General features: G+C 37.4%; 1 protein-coding gene across 1 annotated transcript in view; it reads right to left on the reverse strand.

The window, feature by feature from the left end:
• Positions 1 to 24,541, reverse strand: part of LOC131192953 (contactin-3-like) — a 226,197-nt gene that overhangs the window by 38,761 nt on the left and 162,895 nt on the right. The window contains exons 8-9 of the mRNA XM_058172593.1: positions 19,749 to 19,878; positions 15,972 to 16,122 (exon numbers count right to left, since the gene is read on the reverse strand). Coding sequence (XP_058028576.1) covers positions 15,972 to 16,122; positions 19,749 to 19,878 — 281 coding nt within the window. The remainder of the gene's footprint in view (positions 1 to 15,971; positions 16,123 to 19,748; positions 19,879 to 24,541) is intronic.

The following is a 24,541-nucleotide window of genomic DNA, read 5'->3' on the forward strand; positions in this document are numbered from 1 at the left end:
AGGATATAATTTAAAATGCCCACCTCTTAGTTAAATAATGAATTAAAATTAATTTCTCAAAACTTGTTCTTGAGAATTGAATGTTTTTACCAATCATCTCCTGTAAAAACTTCCCACAGATTGATGTCAAAAAAACCTGACCTGCAATTCCCAGATCTTCCTCTTTCCCTTTCTGAAGATAGAAATGTTGGTTATCTTTCAGGCACCTGACATTTCAACAACTCTCCAAATCTCCCCAGGAAATGTCAAGTAAGTATTTTAGAACACTTGAATTATAGATTATGATCTAGATTTTTGTGCAAACACTGCTCATATTTTAAGGTATTCTGCTGTTTCAGTAAGGCAGGATACAATCCAACAAAGAATAACAAATATTTTATTTATTTTTCTATTTATTCATGAGGGGTTTATTGTTGACCTAAAAATTTGGGTGAATAGAAAAGTGAGGGGCAAACTTTTGGGGAGGACACAATTATATTCATTAGGAAAATGGAGAGCTCTCTCTCTCTCTTTATTCCACCCCACTTTCCTTTTTGTGAGGCATTTCTATAGCAATAACATAACATGGTTTTCCTTGAAAACTGATTTTATTTATCTACTTATTTATTTTAAAGTCACATTTTACATGGCTGCCTAAGTTAAACAAGGTGACTTTGGGCAGTTTGCAGAAAAAAATATTAACAACACATTTAATTTTGAAATGGTCAAAAAACTCATTGCAGGGAGCCAAAAGGGTCTACATTAACTCAGTTCCCGACTCACATCTGTCAGTTGGGAGAAAAACATTTTCCTGAACTGTCTTCAGTCCTCTGACAATCCGTAGGAGAAGTCGATGCACAAGTACGCAAGCTCTGGTGAGCTTAGTGTGAGACATGTTAACTTTTTTCTTGGCAATAGCTTGAATCCAATTATCAATCTAATAGAAAACTTGTTGGAGTATTTACCATCTGCCCTGAATGGAGAAATGTGCAGGCTAGAACCTGTTGTGCCATTTTTATAGTAATGCTGTGAACATGGACTGTGAGCTGGACTATGTACTCTTCTTTTTATCTTATTTTGGTGGATGTTTTAATTTTTGCACACTGCCCAGTCAATGGAGTTGGGCAGCTATAGCAAATTTAAACAAACAAACCTACATCAAAAACCTTTGTTTGCTAAATCTAACAGGGAATCAAACTGAAAGGCAAGGGGGTAGATATCCATTAATTAAAGGAAATCTGTAATGCTATTAAGGTTCTCCTCGCACATACGTGCTAGTCGTTGTTGACTCTAGGGGGTGGTGCTCATCTCCGTTTCAAAGCCAAAGAGCCAGCGCTGTCCGAAGACATGGTCATGTGGCCGGCATGACTCAACGCCAAAGGCACACGGAACGCTGTTACCTTCCCACCAAAGGTGGTCCCTATTTTTTCTACTTGCATTTTTTACGTGCTTTCGAAACTGCTAGGTTGGCAGAAGCTGGGACAAGTCACGGGAGCTCACCCCGTTACACGGCAGCACTAGGGATTCGAACCGCCGAGCTGCCGACCTTTTGATCAACAAGCCCTGTAAGCTATTAGACATTGCCAAAAGGCAAGGGACTCTAGCCCTTAGTACCAGTCATGTGCTGCAACTCCAGCGCTCAGACTGAAATATGGCAGATGGTGACAACACAGTATTTTGCTGACAGTGTTCAATAAACCAACAGTTGTCAATTTACTATAAACTTAAAATAAAATCTGAAAAAGCTGACTAACTTCCTCTTATGCCCTTAAACCTTTGTTAATACTACTTGACACCTGGTCTTCTTTCTTGGTTATTTATTCGTAGACTAAAATCAGGAAGGAAGAAAGTTAAGAATAAAATTGAAGCAATAGGTGCTTAAAAATTAAAGCTGGTTGGATTCTATGAAGAAACTCTGAAAAGATGAGAAGCTACATAGTATTGCTTTGATGGAAATAGTGCATCATCCAAAACCGAAGCTTTATACTTTAGGCTTCAGATAATTCATTTCAAAGAAGAGAATTAGAACGCATCCATCAAACTATTTTATTCCTCTCTGAATTTACATCACTTTTAATTTAGTAGCTAATCCTAGGTTAATCTAATGCATTCATGTTAGATACCTTTGGAAGATTTAGGTAAAAAATTCAAGGCTGTATTTTCAAGAAACAATTTCTCTATAGTTGTCTTCTTATCAAAGGCATTGATGTATGCTTGAGAAGGTGCATAAATCTAATCAAACACTTCTTTTAAAAAAATAACTATTTTTTGACGAGAGAGTATTTGAGCACATCTGTGCATGAAGACAATGTGAAGTCAATTCTTACTGAGCACTGCTGCCTATTCCTCCTTTTCTGTTGAAAAATCCAGCTGCATAAGAAATTTCCAATATAACTTATGCTACCATCCTATGAATATGGAATAATGTTCACTGAATTCAGTCAGACTAATTTCAAATAAATGTTCTTAGAACTGTGCATTAGAATCTGCAATAATATGATTGCAGATGTTTTTATAAACATGGGATGAGAGCCTGGCTTGATGCTTTTCATTCTGAAGTTTTTTTTTCCTTTCCTAAATTGCTCAATCTGCAGAAAATGAGACAATTTAAAACATATGGACATAACTGATAGGGCAGAACCAAAATAAAGTGTTTATTATTTTTTCTTCTCTGGTAAATAAATTCGTGGGAAAAAAATGAGCACAGAGCATGATACGAAATGAAGAGAGGCATGAAGGATTCCTGTACATTTAAAAAAATGGGCTGGGGAGGGAAGTAATAGATTAAATTATGAACTACCAAAGTAAAAAAAAAAATCTATAGCCACTTATAGTCATTTGCTTCCAGATGGGCAGCTACAGAAACTGAATGAATGAATGAATGTAGTTTAAATCATTTTAATTTCAGTTAAGAGCTTGATCAAAGAGGCATGTCTTCACAGATATTCTAAATGCTCAGATTGGAAGAACATGAAGAGAATATATTCCAGAGTATATTCCAGATCAATGCATCAGAAAGCCCTCCCCTGCAGAGATTACTCCTGAATTGTATTTTATGTTTCAACTCCTACCCTCAAAACGACGCTACAGAGCACTGCACACCAGAACAACTAGACACAAGAACAGTTTTTCCCCGAATGCCATCACTCTGCTAAACAAATAATTCCCTCAACACTGTCAAACTATTTACTAAATCTGCACTATTAATCTTCTCATCGTTCCCATCACCCATCTCCTTCTACTTATGACTGTAACCTTGTTGCTTGTATCCTTGTAATTTATACTGATATTGATTGTTTCATGATTGCTTCATTGTAGCCTATGACTATCATTAAGTGTTGTAAGTTTTGTATCTTGATGAAGGTAACTTTTTCTTTTATGTACACTGAGAGCATATGCACCAAGACAAATTCCTTGTGTGTCCAATCACACTTGGCCAATAAAAAATTCTATTCTATTCTATTCTATTCTATTCTATTCTATTCTATTCTATTCTATTCTATTCTATTCTATTCTATTCTATTCTTTAAAAGAGTCTGTTTGTTAAGTTCCACACAGTATGGCAAGACTAAGGAAGCAAGAATTTTACAGGGTACAATAAAGTGTCCTTGATGGTTGTCTTGGGATACATTTGAATGTTCATTTATATTGAGTTGATTAAGGCAGGGTATAATAATAATAATAATAATAATAATAATAATAATAATAATAACAACAACAACAACAACAACAACAACAATAACAACAACAACAACAACAACAACAACAACAACAGAGTTGGAAGGGCCCTTGGAGGCCTTCTAGTCCAATCCCCTGCCCAGGCAGGAAACCCTACACCATGTCAGACAGATGGTTATCCAACATTTTCTTAAAAATTTCCAGTCTATTTAACTGATGCGAAATACTTCTTTCTAGATGCCCTGCTACCTGGACTAAATTGTCATTTATAAGATAAGCGACCAATGGACTTTCCTTCTACTTCTTGATTGGTTATGTCTAATTTCCATTTCAGTTTTTCCCCTTGCCTCCCCACAATTTCTCCCATTGTTTGAATAAATGTTATATACAAGGTGGTCCCTTTGAAAGACAGCCTTTAACAATGAATATCAAGACCTTCAATTGTGCCAGATAAGCAACTCGTATCAGTATATATCTTTTTCCCAAAAAGGCAACATAAGGCATCTGAAACATGAACCTGTTTTCAAGGAAGACCCCATGGTAAAGCCTTGCAGTAATCAATATTAGATATAATCAAATAATCAACACCAAAGGAATGAAAAAGTTATAGTAGCTCACTGTGTAATTAATCAAAGGCGTGTCTCATCAGAGCTGCCATCTGTAGAATGAAGCAACTCTCCTAGAGTGCAAAGCTGCTCCTTCATGGGAAATGTAATCCTGTCAAAAACATCAATCCTCAAATCCAGTTTCCCATTATCAACACAAACCTTTATCTTGCCTGCATTCAATTTCAACTTATTTTCCTTCCTCCAGCTTGCTATCAAACTTTGTTGTTAGTTGCGAAGTTGTGTCCAACCCATCACGACCCCATGGACAATGCTATCAAATTTACCAGGGTTATTTCCATAGAACTGAGCTAAAGAATTCAAATCTCCAGGTGGCCTCCTCTCAGTATGGGGGAAAAGACAAAAATCCAGTGAAACAGTACAGTCACTGGTATAGATAGATATTCAACACAAAATGGAACACTACCATAACACCTCCCTCCTAGCTTCACATTTTTGTCCTATCTTGGCAAGGTTTAGGCTTCCAAGGCAAAAATTCTGCCCAAAAGTACAGATCTTTTGGATTAGAGTCATAGCAAGAATTAGCTGTAAGGAGTCATTTCAAACATTTAAGCTGCTGTACAGCGAAAGAGTCCAAATTAAAGCAACCAAGGCTGTCCACTTTCTACTTGGAACCAAGGAAGATTTTTTTGGGTAGCATTTGAATGAAATCTGCCTTTCTGTAATTTAAATCCATTCTTCCATGTCATGAACTATAGCATCAGAGCCAAAAAGTCTCTCTCTAATTAGGATCAAACCAAGAATAATTGATCTCCTTTTGCTTTCTCTCTCTCTCTGAAAAAGCAAACTGTCAGAAAGACAGGTCATAGATTTCCTGGAAGGACTATACCGCAATTTGTTCCTCAAAGTTGAAGTTCCTTACCACTACTGCATTATTCCTCTATTTAAAGATATTAGCTATTAACTGACTTCAGGGTATATTAAATGTGATAAACATTTTTTTCTGTTTTAAAGATTTCCATCAATTTATATATATTTCTCAAGCCATAAATTACCATTTTTCATCCTTATTACTCATCTGAAAGTATTCTCAATTCTTTTAAATTGTCAGTCACTTGGCATTGCTCATTCTCCTTCTGCGATAGAATATTCAATGTCTAAGGGTATTAACATCAATTTGTGTAAACAACAATTCAAGTTACTACACATCTTTTTCTATCTTGATATCTTGGTTCATTTTATTTTGACTGCAGCTATAGACTGAACACATTCCACAAATGAGGCTCCAATCTAAGCAGTTACAGGTTAATTTATAACAACCCACTCTTATACCTGGATAGTTCAATATCTTCCTTCCAACATTCATTATATTGCATTTGTCAGCATTGATTCTAAACTGTCATAGTGCTGCCAGGTTGCTTGGCTTTATTAGTTCCTTTGGCACTACATCAAATTTCCTGAATAATTTGTATTGTCTACTGATTTGCTACTAAACAAGTAGGGGAGGCAGCAGTAACCACCTGTTGTTAAGCATCAGCAATTCTGAATAGATACTGTGCATTCTTATTGTGTGCACGTTTTATTCTAAGAATATTTTTTGGTGATATCACTAAGACAGATGTTAAGGTATTCTCCAAGTGTCTAAGATTCCATCTCTTCATTTCATCCATTATGTGGTTTCCTCTGAGTATATACCATCTGGTGAGATGTTTCTATGTTTGGACCGAAACATGCATGTATGCATGCATACATATTTGTGTGTGTGTGTGTGTGTGTGTGTGTGTGTGTGTGTAAACAATGTGATCTGGTAGTCTTAAATGAAGTAGTAACTTTTTTTTCTTCTGTAAATAGTTTATATTGCATTTTCTTTTCTAAATCCGATTTATATTTTTTCACACATAGATAATAAGGTCTAACCCAGCCATTCCCAAGTCCGAATAAATAGAGGGTTGAATTAAGAACTGGTGATCGTCCTTGTAAAAAAACCTTGTTTGTGGAAAGGCTCTCAAATGAATCAGATATGTTGAGCATCAAGTCAGATGATTTTTAGCAAATTATTGGGGAAGAGCAAGAACCTGCAGTGAGTAGTTAAGGCATTAATGGCATGCCTGAGGCAAATGCAGCAGGAATCCCAACTGCTAATCCAGCCATTGTTGAAACAAAAGATCTGTGCTGTACAAAGATACTTTGGATAGCAATGTGGACTGTCCAAGGAATGAACCAGGGTAAATTAGATATCATCAAATGGGAGATGGCCAGGTTGAAAATCAACCAACTTGGAGTTGGTGAGCTATGATGGATAGATAATGACTGTTTTCAGTCTGAGGAATTAACTATCTATTACTTGGGACATGACACCAGGGAAGTAAATGGAGTGGCATCTGCCCAGGCAGTAGAAAGCTTCTTGTAAGTTAATGATCACATTATGACCATCTGTGTCTGTACCAACCCCTTAAAATTTCAGTTGTCCAAGTCTACACCCCAATGACTAATGTAATGGAATTTGAAATGGAGGGCTTCTTTGTCAGCATTGAAAAAGCTCTGGAGCAAGTGCCCAAAATATACTAAGTGATTTCAATGCAAAAATTGGCAGACAAGCAGAAAATAGCTGGAAGCTTTAGACTCGGTGAGAGGAACGATATATAAGTAATTGTTTGGTCAATTTTGCCATGAAAATCATTTTCCTATCATGAATACATAGTTCAAACAGCATAAATATTTGGACCCACCAAATAAATTGTACTGTAATCAGACTGACTATGTCCTACCCAGCCATTGATGGTTCAGTTCAGTCCTCACTGAACTGCTTACTGCAGTTCAGATCATGAATTGTTGGTGACTAAGATCAGAGTCAAATTAGATAACACCGATGAACGGTGGGAGGCACCGTTCATCGGTGGTTCTCCTCCTATCTCTCCGACCTGTCGCAGACGGTGTTGACAGAAGGGCAGAGATCGGCCCCGAGGCACCTGTTATGTGGGGTGCCGCAAGGGTCGGTTCTCTCGCCTCTTCTGTTCAACATCTACATGAAGCCGCTGGGTGAGATCATCTGTGGTTTTGAGGTGAGTTGTCATCTATACGCTGACGATACTCAGCTGTATATCTCCACCCCTAACCACCCCAACGAGGCTGTTGAAGTGATGTCCCAGTGCCTGGAGGCTGTACGGATCTGGATGGGGAGAAACAGACTCAGACTCAATCCCACCAAGACCGGGTGGCTGTGGATGCCGGCGGCCCGGTACAGTCAGCTAATTCCATCGCTGACCGTTGGGGGCGAGTCATTGTCCCCCACGGAAAGGGCTCGCAATCTGGGCATCCTCCTGGATGCACGGCTGTCTTTAGAAAAACATATGATGGCCGTCGCCAGGGGGGCTTTTTATCAGGTCCACCTGATATGCCAGTTGCGCCCCTTTCTGGATCGGGCTTCCTTATGCACAGTCACCCATGCCCTTGTTACATCCTGCCTGGACTACTGCAACATTCTCTACATGGGACTCCCCTTGAAGGGGACCCGGAGGCTTCAACTGGTCCAGAATGCGGCTGCACGGGTGATAGAGGGAGCACCTCGTGGCTCCCGTGTGATACCTCTCCTGCGCAGTCTGCACTGGCTCCCAGTGATCTTCCGGGTCCAATTCAAGGTGCTTTTTATCACCTTCAAAGCACTCCATGGCTTAGGACCGGGGTATCTACGGGACCGCCTACTGTCGGGGTATCTACGGGACTGCCTACTACATCGACCAGTGCGCTCTCACAGAGAGGGCCTCCTCTGGATACCGTCAGCCAAACAATGTCGGCTGGCAACCTCCAGGGGGAGGGCCTTCTCTGTGGGGGCTCCTGCCCTCTGGAATGAGCTGCCTCCGGGGCTTTGTCAACTCCCCAACCTCCGAACCTTCCACCGTGTCGTGTCCCACTCCTCCGCTGACGGCTGGGTCCGGGAAATCCGAATCAGGCTTGCCTCTGCAGCTCTGCCCAAAGTCCTAGCAAAGTCCTCAGAGCAGGCAGGAGACCAGTAAGTGACTTCAGCAAGATAAGTTTGACTTTTGCCTGACTCAGAGACTGCCAGAAAGTAGCTCCTTTATATAGGCCATGGGGTGTGGCTCCATGACTCAGCACTCATTAAGGCCTGCCTCCTTCCTCTGTTGCCTCCGCCTCCAATCTTCTGATGCGAGGTCACTCCAATCAGCTGTTCTTGGGAGTAAACCTCCTCAGGCTCACCTGCTGTGGATGAGGGAGGGTCTAGCTGCTCCGTTTGCCTGGGCATGGAGTCAGGGCTGGGGCAGGGAGATGCTCCTTCTTCTGCAGTTTGTGGGGGCATGGAGCCAGGACTTGGGCCGGAAGGCATACATTCCTCAGTGTTGGGGAGCAGGTAAGAAGGCCCCGGCTGCTCTGAGGGCGGGCAAGACACAACACACCGTGAGCTGAAGACACTGTTGTTTCGACGTGCAGATTAGCTTGAATCATAGTTTTAATTTCAGGGTTTTAATCAGGGTTTTAGATGGGGTTTTAAATTGTATTTAAATTTTTAGGCTGTTATTGAATCAGCTTTTTATACAGTTTTTAATTTGTATTGTATGTATTGTGTTTTTACTGGCTGTGAACCGCCCTGAGTCCTTCGGGAGAAGGGCGGTATACAAATATAATAAATAATAAAAATAATAATAATAACATCAAAGGCAGCACCACCAAAGAAGTTTGATATCCCTTCCATATTTTCACTCAGTGAGGTTTAAAAAAAAAAGTTTGCACTGGGGGACACTGCTGATAGGTTGCAAGAAGATACAAGAAACCAGACAAAAAGTGCAAATGGTTCTCAGATGAAACCATCAGAAGGCAAAGAAAATCAGACAAAGCATCAGGCAAACTCAAAATGTGGATTTCCAAAGAGCAGCAAGGAAAGGCAACAAAGTTTATTGGGGCTAGTGTTGCAAACAGCTAGGAAAGTAATGCATTAAGAGTCACATTAGGAATGCATTTGTGCAAGTCAAAAGGATTCCACCCTCTGGAACGAACTTCCCCCGGGTTTACGCCAAATACCTGACCTTCGGACATTCCGTCGCGAACTGAAGACACATCTTTTTATTCGCGCGGGGCTGGCTTAAATTGATTTTAACAAATTTTTAAATTCTTAGAAATTAATTTTAAATGGGGTTTTTTAGCTTATTATATATTTTACTTCTCAGGCCAATTTTAAAATAAGTTTTTTAACTGCATTTTAAATTTGTATATTGTACCGTCTGTTTTATTCTTGCCTGTACACCGCCCTGAGTCCTTCGGGAGAAGGGCGGTATAGAAATCAAATAAATAAATAAATAAATAAATAAATTCCAATAGCATTTACTGCTTGTAAAAGCATCATCAAAAACAAACATGAGAAAGAACTTTTTGACCAACAAGGTGTGAAAATCAGGGGTGGTATTCATTTACCTTCACTACCGGTTCGCAAATGTGAGTGCAGAGGGTCAAAAACGGGATGTGATGATGTCCAAGCGGGTGGGTGGAGCCTCCTGCCCCCAGCGCTACCGGATCGTGTGATCCAGATAGAGCTGGATAAATTTCACCACTGGTGAGAATATAGAGAACAGCTGTATGCCAGCAACAAAGAGGCCCAGTCTCCAAAGGAAGATGAGGAAAAGGAAGCAAAAATAGAATCAGTCATCCTTCAGTAAGATATTATGTGAGCAATGAGCCAACTGCCAAACAACAATACCTGAGGGGTTGATACCCACCTCTTCAGAATTGCTGAGGCCTATACCCCCCACAACCATCAAAACTTGGTGCCAGAAAATTTGAAAAATGAACAGTGTCAAAAGATGATTCCTCCAAGGATTGCTCCAATTAGTGCATAATTTCCCTCATTCCTGATACTAGTAAGATTTTTCTTAAAATCATACAAAAATCTCTGATGAGAATTACTCAAAGTTCAAACTGTCTTCAGAAGAGGTTGGGGTACTTATATTTCCATATTGGAAATTCCCACTGAATCATAGAAAAATCTCAGGAATATCACAAAACAAACAAACAAACAAAAAAACCCCATCTATAACTGCTCTATTGACTACAAGAAAGTCTTTCATTGGGTTGATCATAACAAGCTGTGGAGAGCCCTAGTAGACCTGGGGATCTCAATAGGTCTGGTCACCTTTGTACAGCTGCTATTCACAAATCAAGAAGCCATTATGCAAACACCAAATGGAACATTGATTGTTTAAAGATACTGTAGATAAAGGAGTGCAGCAAAATTGCATTCCTTAAACTTCCTTATTTATGTATGTATTAACTCATTCTTTGCATCGGTCTTCACACAAAAAGAAACAATAGTCCAACCTACCAAAAACATAACTGTAAAAGACAGACTAGAAATAAAAGTTAAAATAAGCAAAAAAATGGTAAGAGAACACCTATTTGATCTTGATGAATACAAATAACTGGGACCTGATGGATTACATCCTAGAGTTCTAAAGGAGTTGCAGATGCCATCTCAGAACCATTGTACCACATCTTCCAAAAAATTCTGGAGCACCGGGGAACTACCAGAGGACTGGAAAAGAGCTGATGTGGTTTCCATCTTCAAAAAAGGGGGGAAAAAAACAGACCCAGGAAACTACAGACCAATCAGCCTAACATCAATACCTGGGAAAATACTGGCAAAGATAATAAAAAAACAGATCTGCCAACATCTAGAAATGAATAAAGTACTAACTAGAAGTCAGCATGAGTTTATTAAAAACAGATCATGCCAAAGCAATCTTATTTCATTTTTCAACATAGTCACTAAATTGGTAGACCAGTGAAATTCTGTGGACATAATATACATAGACTTCAGCAAGGCATTTGACAAAGTAGACCACAACCTACTTCTTAACATAACATAACATAACATAACATAACATAACATAACATAACATAACATAACATAACATAACATAACATAACATAACATAACATAACATAACATAACATAACATAACATAACATAACATAACATAACATAACATAACATAACATAACATAACAATAGAGTTGGAAGGGACCTTGGAGGCCTTCTAGTCCAACCCCCTGCCCAGGCAGGAAACCCTACACCATCTCAGTCAGATGGTTATCCAACATTTTCTTAAAAATTTCCAGTGTTGGAGCATTCACAACTTCTGAAGGCAAGTCGTTCCACTTATTAATTGTTCTAACTGTCAGGAAATTTCTCCTTAGTTCTAAGTTGCTTCTTTCTTTGATCAGTTTCCACCCATTGCTTCTTGTTCTACCCTCAGGTGCTTTGGAGAACAGCCCGACTCCCTCTTCTTTGTGGCAGCCCCTGAGATATTGGAACACAGCTATCATGTCTCCCCTAGTCCTTCTTTTTATTAAACTAGACATACCGAGTTCCTGCAACCGTTCTTCATATGTTTTAGCCTCCAGTCCCCTAATCATCTTTGTTGCTCTTTTCTGCACTCTTTCTAGAGTCTCAACATCTTTTTTACATCGTGGCGACCAAAACTGGATGCAATATTCCAAGTGTGGCCTTACCAAGGCATTATAAAGTATATACTAACTACTACTAACACTTCACGTGATCTTGATTCTATCCCTCTGTTTATGCAGCCCAGAACTGTGTTGGCTTTTTTAGCAGCTGATGCACACTGCTGGCTCATATCTAAATGGTTATCCACTAGGACTCCAAGATTCCTCTCACAGGTACTACTTGGTAAGCTAGAAAAAAATGGGATATATAGCATCACCATCAGGTGGATTTGTAATTGGCTGACAAACAGTACTCAGTGAGTAGTTCTTAATGGTACTATATCTACATGGAGGGAAGTAAGCAATGGGGTACCACAAGGTTCCATCTTAGGCCCAGTACTCTTCAGTATCTTCATAAATGACTTAGATGAGGGAATAGAAAGGGAATTCACCAAATTTGCAGATGATACTAAACTGGCAGGAATAGCCAACACCCTAGATGATAGGCTTAAAATCCAGAGGGATCTTGACAGATTTGAACACTGGGCCCCATCTAACAAAATGAAATTCAATGTAGAGAAAAGTAAAGTCTTACACTTAGGCCAGAAAAACCAAAAGTACACATATAGACTGGGTGAAACCAGGCTTAAAAGCAGTAACAGTGATAGGAATCTTGGAGTCTTAGTGGACAACTAATTAAATATGAGCGAACAGTGTGCAGTAGCCGCCAAAAAAGCCAATACAATTCTAAATTGCATTAACAGAGGGATACAATCAAGATCAAGTGAGGTACTAATACCACTCTATAAAGCTTTAGTAAGACCACACCTAGAGTATTGCATCCAGTTTTGGTCACTACACTATAAAAAAAGATGTTGAGACTCTAGAAAGAGTGCAGAGAAGAGCAACCAATATGAGTAGGGGACTGGAGGCTAAAACATTTGATGAATGGTTGCAGGGACTGCACATGGCCAGTCTAGTGAAGGACCAAAGGAGACACAATTTCAATGTTCCAATATTTGAGGGGCTACACAGAGAGGAGGGGGTCAACTTATTTTCCAAAGCACCTGAAGGCAGACAAGGAATAATGGATAGAAACTGAACAAGGAGAGGTTCAAGCTGGAAATAAGGAGAAATGTTCTGACAATGAGATCTATCAACCAATGGAACAGCTTGCTTTCAGAAATTGTTGGAACTTCATCACTGGAAGCTTTCAAGAAGAGACTGGACTGCCATACAGTATGTCAAAAACAGTGTAGGGTCTGTTTGGGTGAAGGGACCTATAAAGTTCCTTCCAACTCTGTTAATCTGTATGCTGACAAGACTGTGAGAAGCTGCAGTATGAAGAATCAAAAATCAGAATAAAGATTGGAAGAAGGAATATCAACAGTCTTTGGTATACTGATGACACAACTTTCTGAATAAAAATGTCAAAATAACAATGGTTTCCATTTGACAGCGAAGAGATCAAATGCACACAAGAATTCACTTTCCTAGTAGCACAAATTGATCAATACAATAATTACAGTCCAGAAATAAAAGTGTTGAATTGCACTGGGTCACACAGCAATGATAAGCATGAACTGTGTATAGAAAAGCAAGATCACCAATCTGGCAAGGAAGTGCAGGTTAGTCTGCACTATCATATTTCCTACAGTTATCTGTTGTTGTGAAAGTCAGAAAAAACTAGACAGGAGAAAAATTAATGTATTTGACCTGTAGTATTGCAGAAGCCTTCTACACATTCCTTGGATAACAAAGGTGAAAAACAAGCAAGGGCTGGAGCATATAAAACCAGATTGCTAGAAGACAAAATCACAAAATTCCACCTTATTTCAGCCATCTTATGCAATCACAGGAAAAAGCAGTTATGTTCTGAGTGACCAGCAGTAAAAAGAAATGAGGTCACTCAAACCCACAAAGACTAGACACCATCAAAACTGACACCAGACAGAGCACAAAACAACAAAAAAAACAACAAGTATGTATGATTGAAAAATGTGGAGATGATCCAAAAAATTGTTGAGAATTGGTCCTGATAAAACAGATATTATCATCATCAATCGTCTGTAATTCTATGCTATCATTCTAAGAATGCTACAGAAATCTACTAGATTTGGTTTACAGTATATTTTCTTCTGTAGTCATTCATTAACTAGTCTTTCCTTATAAAATATATATCATTATTTAAATTTTAAAAATCAGTTTAATCCACCACACTCTCTTCTGTAACATTGATCCATCTCCCCATAAGAAAGTTCTGAGAACAGCAGCTTTCTCTTTGTGAGTATCCCCATCAATACTGAGAAGAATGCGCTTCTGATCCTAGAAATAATTAAATGCCATCATGATTAATAGCCATTGATAAATTTACCTGCAAAGATGTTATCAAAGTTTCTAAAATCTTTCAAGTTGATAGTCATTGATATAACCTGCAAAAATGACTTTTGTATAATTTATTACATACTGTACTATATGAAATGTCTGTCCTGAATCTCCCATTATTCTGCTTCATTATATTATTCTGGGTTTTATTAGCTTTCTCCCTCCCTCCCTTTCTCTCTCATTCACCCCCTTCTCTCTCTCTCTCTCTCTCTCTCTCTCTCTCTGTCGATGGATAGACGAAATGGCTGAATATATCACCTTACTCAGTTTATTAGGGATGAGAGAATAAGAAAGACTGCATTAATATCAGAATGCTGACTTCCTTTTCTCTCTGCTCTAATAAACTGAGTTTATATCAGTTAGATGGCAATTGGAATGTACAATAGACCTTAGCATTAAGCACTGATGGCAGAGTCATTGTGGAATGTACCTGTTGAGAATATGTAAACTTTTTTTTCTTCTTACTCCTCTTCCAGACATACTTACAGCTACTTCTCATTCATGGGCTTTGTATATTGACATTTCTATCCCATTCCAATGCCATCAATGATCAACAAGTACGTAAAAGATGGGTCTTAATTTTCTGAATTGTTTCAAAAACAATAGGCTGAGTCAGAATCTTATTTAACTAGTATACTTTACATTTTTCCCCAATCTTGACATTCTCATTTAGGATATATGCTATCATTATAACTTTTCCAAAGTCTCAATATATAAATATAAAATAAAATTTACTTGTGTGTGTGGATGTGTTGTATGTATATATTTGTGTGCATATTTGGATCATCTTCAGTGGACTAATCTCCTCCTATTTTTAGTATATATATATATATTTATTGCAACAATGAGAAGGACATGAGAAGAAAGCAAGAATTTGTGTAAGTTGAAATTGAGTAAGATCAGAACAACATTGGCTACAATTCAAAGAGCTTGGAGAGGCAACATGAACTCAATCATTATGTAGTCTAATGTTGTCCAAACCCAACATCTAGGTGAGTGGTAGAATTCAATTTTTTTAAATACCGGTTCTGTGGGTGTGGCTTGGTGGGCATGATAGGGGAAGAATATTGCAAAATCTCCATTCTCACTCCACTCCAGGGAAAGGATACTGCAAAATCCCCATTCCCTCCCCATTCTGGGGCCAGCTAGAGGTGGTATTTACCGGATCTCCAGACTACTCAAAATTTCCACTACCGGTTCTCCAGAACCTGTCAGCACTTGCTGAATTTCACCCCTGATCTAGGCCATAAGATAATAGGAGCACTCAAATCCTGGAGTTACCTTACTATTTGGACATATGACAACTCCTTCAGTCCTCCAAGTGGGAATGAGACCTAAATATCTGAGGCTATAGAAAAACACTCAGTTGCTCCTTTACTCCCTTTACGGCTTCAAATCCATTATTTACAGCATCTGCTTAAAATGTTCTTTCAGAACTCTCAAACAGAATTAACATAGTGGGAAGCACAACCATAACAAACAACACTGGCATGGAGGAAGCAAACACGAAGTAAAATGCACAGTTAACTTTCATTCCTAACAAGGCAAGTAGCTCAGTTTCTGCAGAGAGTAGGTGATAAAATGGATGCAGCAATTCTAAAGCCAAATCCAAGCCATTTGTTTCGAATTTTGGGAAGACCAAAGACGGTAGATTTTTTTTCTAAAGTCTGCCATTAATAGACCCAACACAATTTTGAATAAGCACCTGGGAAAAGATTTTACTCAAGATACTTCTATGTGGCATATTGTTCTTAGGAAGTAGAAACCTCCTCTTTTATCTGTACTATATACTTTGATGGAATTGAATGACTTACTCAGCAACATTTGCCAACTAACTTAAATAGTGTTGTTTTTTCTTTCAAAATATGACAATATTTAAATTATAACAGGAAGACATTCACAACATAATACCTTTCATTTTCTTGGAGCAGCTCACCTCCCTTTTTCCAAATAGTTGTCGCTTTAGGGGAAGCTTTTGGCTTGCACTCAAAATGAGCTGTGCTGCCCTTTAGAAGCTGAATCAGTTTCTTCACTGGGCTTTTAGAAAAGTCGGGAGCAGAAGCTAGCAGCAGAAGAAACACATTAACTATGAAACACAACTTCTCCAGCATGTCCTCAGTGAGTTCCACAATTCATGTTACTTTTTTTTCTTTTTCATTAACCATTGAAGGATATGAAATTCCCATTCTAGTTCAGCCAAAATAGCACTGAAACAGAAATTGTACATTAAAATGCCACTGAATTAAGCTGGGATTAAGCAAAGGCTTTATTTTCAGTTCACCGATTGTTAAGAAGACTCCAAAGACCTACATTTTCCAGCATTTGTCTTTTTACAGTGGCCAATTTCTCCCTTACTGTAACTTTCCAACAATTTGTATTGACTTGATACCCATTTGCCTGGCTGAATTCACAATATTTAGTACAATACGATATTAAAACATTGTGTTAGTGGTAACAATAGGCCCCAAACACTTCCTTTGCTTTCAGTGAGTCTCTCTGCCCAGCTTTATTTTTTTATAAATGCAAGTTGCTGACATGCTATAAAAGAAAGCAGACATCTCACATCATATTTATTTGCAGTAATGTCTTTGTATTGCATGAAAATCCTGATGAGATGGTACAAAGTATCTTGAGAAACTACTTTACCTTATGGTAAATAAACATTTTGTGACTGGTCACAACCACTCTACCAGCCATTTTCCCCATGACAGGCATTTGAAAGTACAACCACCATTTTGTGAAAGTACTGCTACCCCTCCCCCAAGAAATAAGCCAATGAACCTTGTTTTGACATAGGAATATGGAAAGAGATATCCCATAGTGATTTGGCCCTAGTTTTAGAAGTAATCAGGAAAAAGGCATTAACTGAGTTGAGTCAAACTCAAGTCAGAGTTCAGGTTTCAATCGCAGAGGTTTATTTCAAGAAGATATTACTAAGTTATTAATGGTGCTAATAAATGTGAAGCATTGTCACATTTTCTCATTACCACATTTTCTCATAACATGTTTTTTTTTATACATAACTAAAAGCTGTTTTGCTATGTTTGGACAAAGGTTTTCAGAAAATATATAGGAGAAGAACAGATGTAAGATTAGATTAGAGCTCTTCCATAAATTGATTTTTCAGGAACTATAACAAAATTGCAGTTTAATAATTTATTGTGAAGACTGTCCTGGAGATAGAAGAAGAGTAGCAAGATACTACTCAGTCTCAGTCAGGAGACTGCTTGGTGATACCTTTGACTTTGGGAAAGGAGACAGGGAGAAGATGGAAGACTTAAGGGAAAGAAAGTGAAGAGAAATAATGTTTTTCTTTCCTTATGCTCCGTTTAAAATATTCAAAGGACTATGTGGGATAATGTTAGCAAAAATGCAAAAAACAACATGTAAATATATTTTAACTGACTAATTGAGGTTGAGCTTCACTATAGATATCTTCACTGAGACACTCAAATAAATATTTCTTTCTGGGAGGAAAATTTCCCAGTCCAGCCAAATTTCTGCTACTTCCTTTCATTAACTAAGTCCAATTCTATTCTGAGATCAGTCACAATTGGGAAGGCACTACCAGTTAGCTGGCTTCATTGGCTACTGTAAGACTTTATATTATAGAATGGGGATATGGAGTAGAGTGAAACTGAGTTTCTTCCAACAAGACTTCTATTTGAATCACATGAAGTTCAGCAAGAAAGAATAAGTCTGGAACATTATAATTTTAGCTGGACAAATTGGTCTGTTTGCTTGCAAGAAAACAAGCAAGCTCAGAGAGAACCAAGGACCTTCCCCCTCCCTCTCTTCTATCTATCACATTTCTATGCCAATGTAGATCATAAAGTTCTCTAGAGTTTGCAATAAATCAATGTATAAATTTTAAATAAAGCGTCAAAATTAAAATTCAGGTATCCAGATTACAAATGAACAAACTCCTGGAAGAAGATGTTGAGTTCAAGAATGTAAATAAAATAAATAAATAAAGGTTGCATTTTGCTACATAAAAATGAATTAAGCCTACCATATGTCATAGATGAAATTTAAAACAATTCTTACAAAAGGTACTTAGTATTTCACAACTCTTTCTACTCGACCAAAAGTGTTGCTGCTATACTCATTCAATGACTAAGGAGTTTTCTTTTATTCATCTATTTCAAAATAATATTACTGTTGGAGACCAGCTTTGTTAGATACATTTTAGTCTGCCTTTCTGTTAAAAAGAGAGAGATCCTTAGATGTTTGAAGATTCACATTGTAGAAGAATGATCACTGGTACCAGATTGGACAGAATCAAATGACTCCTTAATTTCATTCAAAAATCAGTTTCGCTGGCCAATCTAGATTTCAACGATCTGTATAAATTATAAATTAAATTGTCAGAAGTTAATTTGGGCATCAAAACTGATAACTGTGCAATCAATGGTGTAATTAATAGCTTTGTTCAGATTTGCACCTATATGCTTTCAACTATCTTAACACTATTATTTCACTGGTATTGTATATCCTCTATTCTGCTAATCACATAAGTAGTTATGTATGTGGGAGCAGATTAAGGCAATTCACTGAGGAATGAAAACAAATAAAAATGCATGAATGGTGCATTGGCCTCTCTCACTTACACAACACCCAAAGAGGTCAATATGGCTCCTTAACTGAAAGAATACTCAATATGGCTTCTAAACTCGGATTTAAGAAACAATATAAAAAATGCAAAACTGGTTACTAAAATGCAAGGCTGGTTACTATTTGAACTTAGCAAAAGCTTTGCCAATTTATCTCTGCGTGAGGATAAAACCTTGTCATTTGTTCTAAAAGCAAACTAGGATAGTTAGTCCTCGACTTACGATCACAACTGAGCCCAAAATTTCTGTTGCTAAGGGAGAAAGTTGTTAAGTGACTTTCACCCCAGTTTACTTTCTTGCTGAAGTTGTTAAATGAATCACTGCAGTTCTTAAGTTAGTAACGTGGTTGTTAAGTGAATCCGGTTTCCCCATTGACTTTGCTTGACAGAACTTCACAAAGGGAGATCACATGATCCCGGGACACTGCAACCATCATAAATATGAATCAGTTGCTATGTGCCCAAATTTTAATCACATGACCACAGGGATGACCGCAATGGTGATAAATGGTCATAGGTTACTTTTATCACTATCGTTGTAACTTCAAACAGTCACTAAATAAACTGTTGTAAGTAGAGAACTACCTATATCACCTTCTTAACTAATAATGGGTCCCTGCACCCATATTATCAAGAAAAAAGTCAGAGAAACTTATCTGTCATTTTCAAATGACATTGCATTCTCAAGAATACCAAAGCTACAATGCAGAAGGTCAGTGCCGTGAAGTAACATGCTGAGCCAATGTTGCTTTCCAGTTGTGTGATTAGTTTTAATCACTGGGCTGGTATCCAAGCTTTGTGTCTCTTCTTCCCATAATTAATAATTTATCTTGGTGTCCTTGTTTTAAATCAATGAATGATTGAGCTATAAAATATAAAGTGAGCTTCTTTATCCTCCACCACATCCTCCCTCAGATACATTTGAGAAAATTACACAGAAATGCTGATAAGTTGAGTTGTGTGAAAGCATTTTTGCTAAATTTTCAAGATGGTGTAGGAAAACATGACAGCTACTGCAGCAGGAGGAAAAATACCTGGTAAATAACAACAACACAGAAAGCAAAGTTGTGACTTACCTACAACTCGGAGATTGGCACTGGCATATATTGTACCATGTTTGTTCTCTGCTATACACTGGTACATGCCAGAATCTGTCAAGTTTAAGTTTGTTATAGTCAAAGCTCCATTTTCAATTTGTATTCTTCCCTGGATAGTAAAAGCAAAACATTAAAAAGGAATATATTTACGTGACTTAAGAAAGAGACAAGTGAGGGTATTTTGGCTGCACAACAGTATCTCATGCCTTCATTAAACTTCATTTGAAGAATTCATACATAGCTTAACTGATGTTTAAGACAACTCTGGAATTTCTATGCATTGACCAAAGTGAGTGATATGCTAATAATGGTTTTTATGAGAGACAAAGCTTTATAGAGCTTTGCAGTAGATATAAGCATTGGACTGAAACATCAGCTTTGAAAATCCTCTTTCAAATTCTGAAAGGATTGAGTTGGATTTGCTTGTCAGTGAGGTCTATTCCTAACAATCCTGGGATCAACTTACTTTAATTTTGGGGCTTACAAGCTTGTCTACTGCAAAATGTTTTTACATGGAGGAAAAAAAAGTATTTTTTTTCCCCTTTTGAAAATGACAACTCATTTTGAGGTCTAATTCTTGCTCGGCTTATATATTTGAATCTTTTCTGTTCTCTGTAGTCTTTCATACATACTTATATACTCATATAGACAAATACCTGTCAAGCTTTCTACCTAATACACAATTTCTTTGGGGCTAAAATTGTGATTGGTTGATGTTTCTGCTTTATATATCTGAACATTCCTAAGAACATAGAATTGATGTGATCAATGATAGTGAAGCACGTTTGACAACTTTAACTGAAAGGAGATTTATTTATAGGATGTACATTAAATTGATAGGTAAACTCTAGCAGTTTGCTGGGTACATCCTACCAGGAAGAGAGTAAAATAGTCTGGGCCCTCTACGTGCATGTCTTGGAAGAAAGGAAAAAAGGAATTGATCTAAGATTAGCAAGAACTTTGTCAGGGAGCAGGAAGAGTGCCATAGAGAACACAGAATAAGTCAGTACGTTCTTTGATGCTGAAGAATTAATGCTACTGGATCAAGACCTGCAAAAAATAGTTCAGATACAGAATGCTCTCATTCTAATTATCTATAAAAATTCAGTGATACCTCAATCCAGTACAACAAAGTATTCTATTCAGGGGAATGCTTACATCTTCAGGGCTTTTTTAAAAGCTGTTTTTGATGGCAATTCATTTTGTATTTCTGGGACCACCAGGGAAAAGGTTGTCTCTGTTAGTTGAACAGTCTTCAAAGGCATAGAGGTAAAAAAAGACACCATTCCTGGTCTTAAAGGGCAGGCAGACTGATTCTCGTGAAGGGAATATTTAAAGTTATTTAGGACCAAATTATTTAAGGCAAGAAGTGATCATCTACTTTGGCTGAAGAGTGAGACTAGAGTCCAAGTAAATGCATTAGAAGCTTTTCCTAGACATACACTTGAACATTCAGTTTGGGCACATAAACTTAATATATATGGCAGGATTTTTTTTTATTTTTTTCCAATTTTTCCCTTTTCCCTTTTTCTTCATATTAAGCCTTTTTCCTTTATTTTTCTGATTTTTATCATTTCTTAAATTTAAATATTTGTAAGTTTAATGTTACTGCACTTTTTAAATCTGAATGAATGAATGAACCAATCAATGAATAACATTTCATTCAGACATCACAAATACATCTTTATTCACTAACTATCCATACATAATTAGGCTTTATCTTTATATTGATATTAAAGGACAGTGTTTTTAAGTCTGACAAGGTGGGGCAGAGATAATCTTAGGAGAAGTTTTCCCTTTGCAAACCTAAACTGTCTCCTCAATCACAGTATTCTCATCCCATGTGGTGCTGAGCTTTAAAATAACCTCTATATAGGTAACTTTTTTTTTGTAAAATATATGTTAAGAATAAACTTTGGAAAAGTTAATTTCTCGAGAAAACTACTGGTCAGAAAGAAGAGGGACGTAGCCTAGGGAATGTGATCAGTGCTTTGAAAAAGGGTAGAATGGGAACCTTGATAAAGAAATGCAGTACTTCAGAAAATGCATAGGATATATAGGGATTACAGTATGTGATATCTGGGGGATGGAGGTTCCTCTGCTGGAATTAGCTTTAACCAATATTAATTCTTTCTTTCTTTCTTTCTTTCTTTCTTTCTTTCTTTCTTTCTTTCTTTCTTTCTTTCTTTCTTTCTTTCTTTCTTTCTTTCTTTCTTTTTATTTATTTGTCACCTTTAATCAGTACAATATATATACTATAGATGTGTAAAGCTTAAGAAAATGAGTTAATCAAATGGAGATTTGACTGAATCATACTTCTAAATCAAGCCAGTTTTCTCAAAATCAGACATTCTGTGTACTTTCTATTCTTTCTAGCTGGAATATTTGTATTCTAGTCTCTGTCTGCCCAAAACGGGCTGTTTCAGTCCCTTTTAATATTTATATTCAGCCCACTTCTTCCCAAATGATGAAAATAACAAAAAACATCAAAAGGTTTGTTTTCTTTCTGTTACTTATCTTTCTTTTTTCTTGCACTGAACAGATATTATCACTGAGTGAACAGATCTGAGATATTTCATTTGCTGCTAGGTTACTGCATTATAAATTCAGACAAAAGTAAATGAAAGTAAAACAACAACCACCACCAAAAAAACCCCTCTATTGTGGTAGCAAGTTCTAGACTACCAAATCATATAAAATGTTTGGAGGTCTCTTCTTGTGTGAGATTATAGAACTTTTAGCAATAAAATGCTTAACAACAATATATTACTTAGATGTTTTAAAAAATAAATAAGTAGTCTTATGACCATATCAAATCAAATAAAAATAAAATACAGCATCTAAATCCAGGATAAAATAGATAAAAGAAAATTTAGTAATAAAATGTGTATGTGCTAAATACAAGGAATCAACATTTAGATAAATATATCACATTTATATGAAATACAAGGAATCAGCATTCAGATAAATACACCCTTTAGTCTTATATTTCCTTTCAGGAATAGTCCAGGCTTTAAAATGAATCTTTTCAACATCTGTAGTCATCCATGTTTCTTCAACCGCTATGAAGTCAAAGTTAGAGAGGAACTCTGTTATACCAGACGGTGATATTCCATGTCAGTACTTAATGTTACTGGGGTGACTGAAATGGTACTGGAATTTTGGGTTTTAAAAAACATGCTATTCAATATTCAACTAGAGTGGGGTTATCCAAAATACCTTCAGGGTCAAAAACAAAAAACCACATAGGTTTGAAATATGTTAACCTTCATCACTGCCTTAATTTTGCATAAACTCCAGTGGGTTTTGAGGTGAACAGCAACTTGATTGGATATTTTTTCAGATTGACAACTCAGAATAGTATCTATATTCAAAGTGAAGTGTTGAGCTAAGGGTGATGTCTTTATAACTCTTCCTATTCCAAAGTTCTCCTCAATTAATAACTTACCAAGATTTGGGCTGCAGCTTACTTCCTTTTATCTATCAGCCTCTATTTTATTTCTGTCACTTACATTTCTGCATGCTGTGGTGTTTTATCAAGGAGTAGAGGGAGTAAGATGGAAACCAGTCCCAAGGACTCCTTGATCTCTTTTCCATGTCTATATTCCATATTAAAATAGGGGATGAATCACCAAATTATTTCTCAAAATAGGCTGTATTTCTTGGGCAGTTGGGGTGACCAGCTCTATTAAAGGTCTAACAACTTTATATGTTGTTGCTAATAAATTCTCTTCAGATCATCTAGCTCAGGGCTGGCAAACTCATGGCCCGCAGGCTGGATGCACCACACACTGGCCACATCCACACCTGGTTTGGCAAAGGGGGGAAAAAGTTGTGATTATGTCACGGGACACTGCTGTGATGCCGCGACTTTGACACCCCTGATGTAGCTTTTTTAGAATAGTGACTTGTTCAGGTATCTGGCAAGGTACTTAAAGAGTTAAGCAGGTTTGTCCCTAAGGGTTCTTCAGAAAACTGACCTTCTATAGGAGGTATGGATTATTTATTCAAGCTATCTCTTCTCAAGGACAGTAGTGATAGAACATCCTTGGAGTTACCTACTTTTATGTTGCTACAATTAAACTTTAAAGTGAAGCATTCTTATTGCCAAGATCAGTTATGACTTTCTCTGTGTGAAACAGAGATAACAGGAAATTCTCAAATTTGCCCAAAAAAGGCTTCACTCTGAACAACATGCTGGCAATAATAGGATGTTTGAATGATAGAAGGTTCATTTAAAAGTCTCTCGTAGACAGGATCCGTTCAACCTGCAAATGAATTAACTACCTTTCACAGTTGTAGGAGGTAACTAAGGGAAAGAATGCCTGTACTTTTAGATACCCGTTTCCCTCTATTTATTCTGTTACTTTGGGTTTGTAAAGTAATCTCATTAGGCTATAACAGTTATGATGTCCTTGCCTTTTATCCAATGTCCCAAAGGTGCTTTTTTTCAATGAGGCAACTGGACTTTCTTGTTTTTTCTTTTGAAGACGTTTCACTTCTCATCCAAGAAGCTTCTTCAGCTCCAACTGGATGGTGGAGAATGGAAGGACTTCAGACAGTACTGTCTCAATGGCCCTTGAAACAGAGATGAGCACCTCCACCCACATAGTGGGCAATGATTAACAGAATAAAATTCGTAGGGTCTCCTTTACCTTTACTATAGCAACCATACTTTATGGCCAACAATCAAAATCAGGCATTTTAAAGTTACATAGCAGAAGGTTATGTGAAGAAATATAGTTTATAAATTGTTTCCAAATGGAGATAAA

Source organism: Ahaetulla prasina, chromosome 2 (assembly GCF_028640845.1).
Source record: "Ahaetulla prasina isolate Xishuangbanna chromosome 2, ASM2864084v1, whole genome shotgun sequence".
NCBI lineage: Eukaryota > Metazoa > Chordata > Lepidosauria > Squamata > Colubridae > Ahaetulla > Ahaetulla prasina.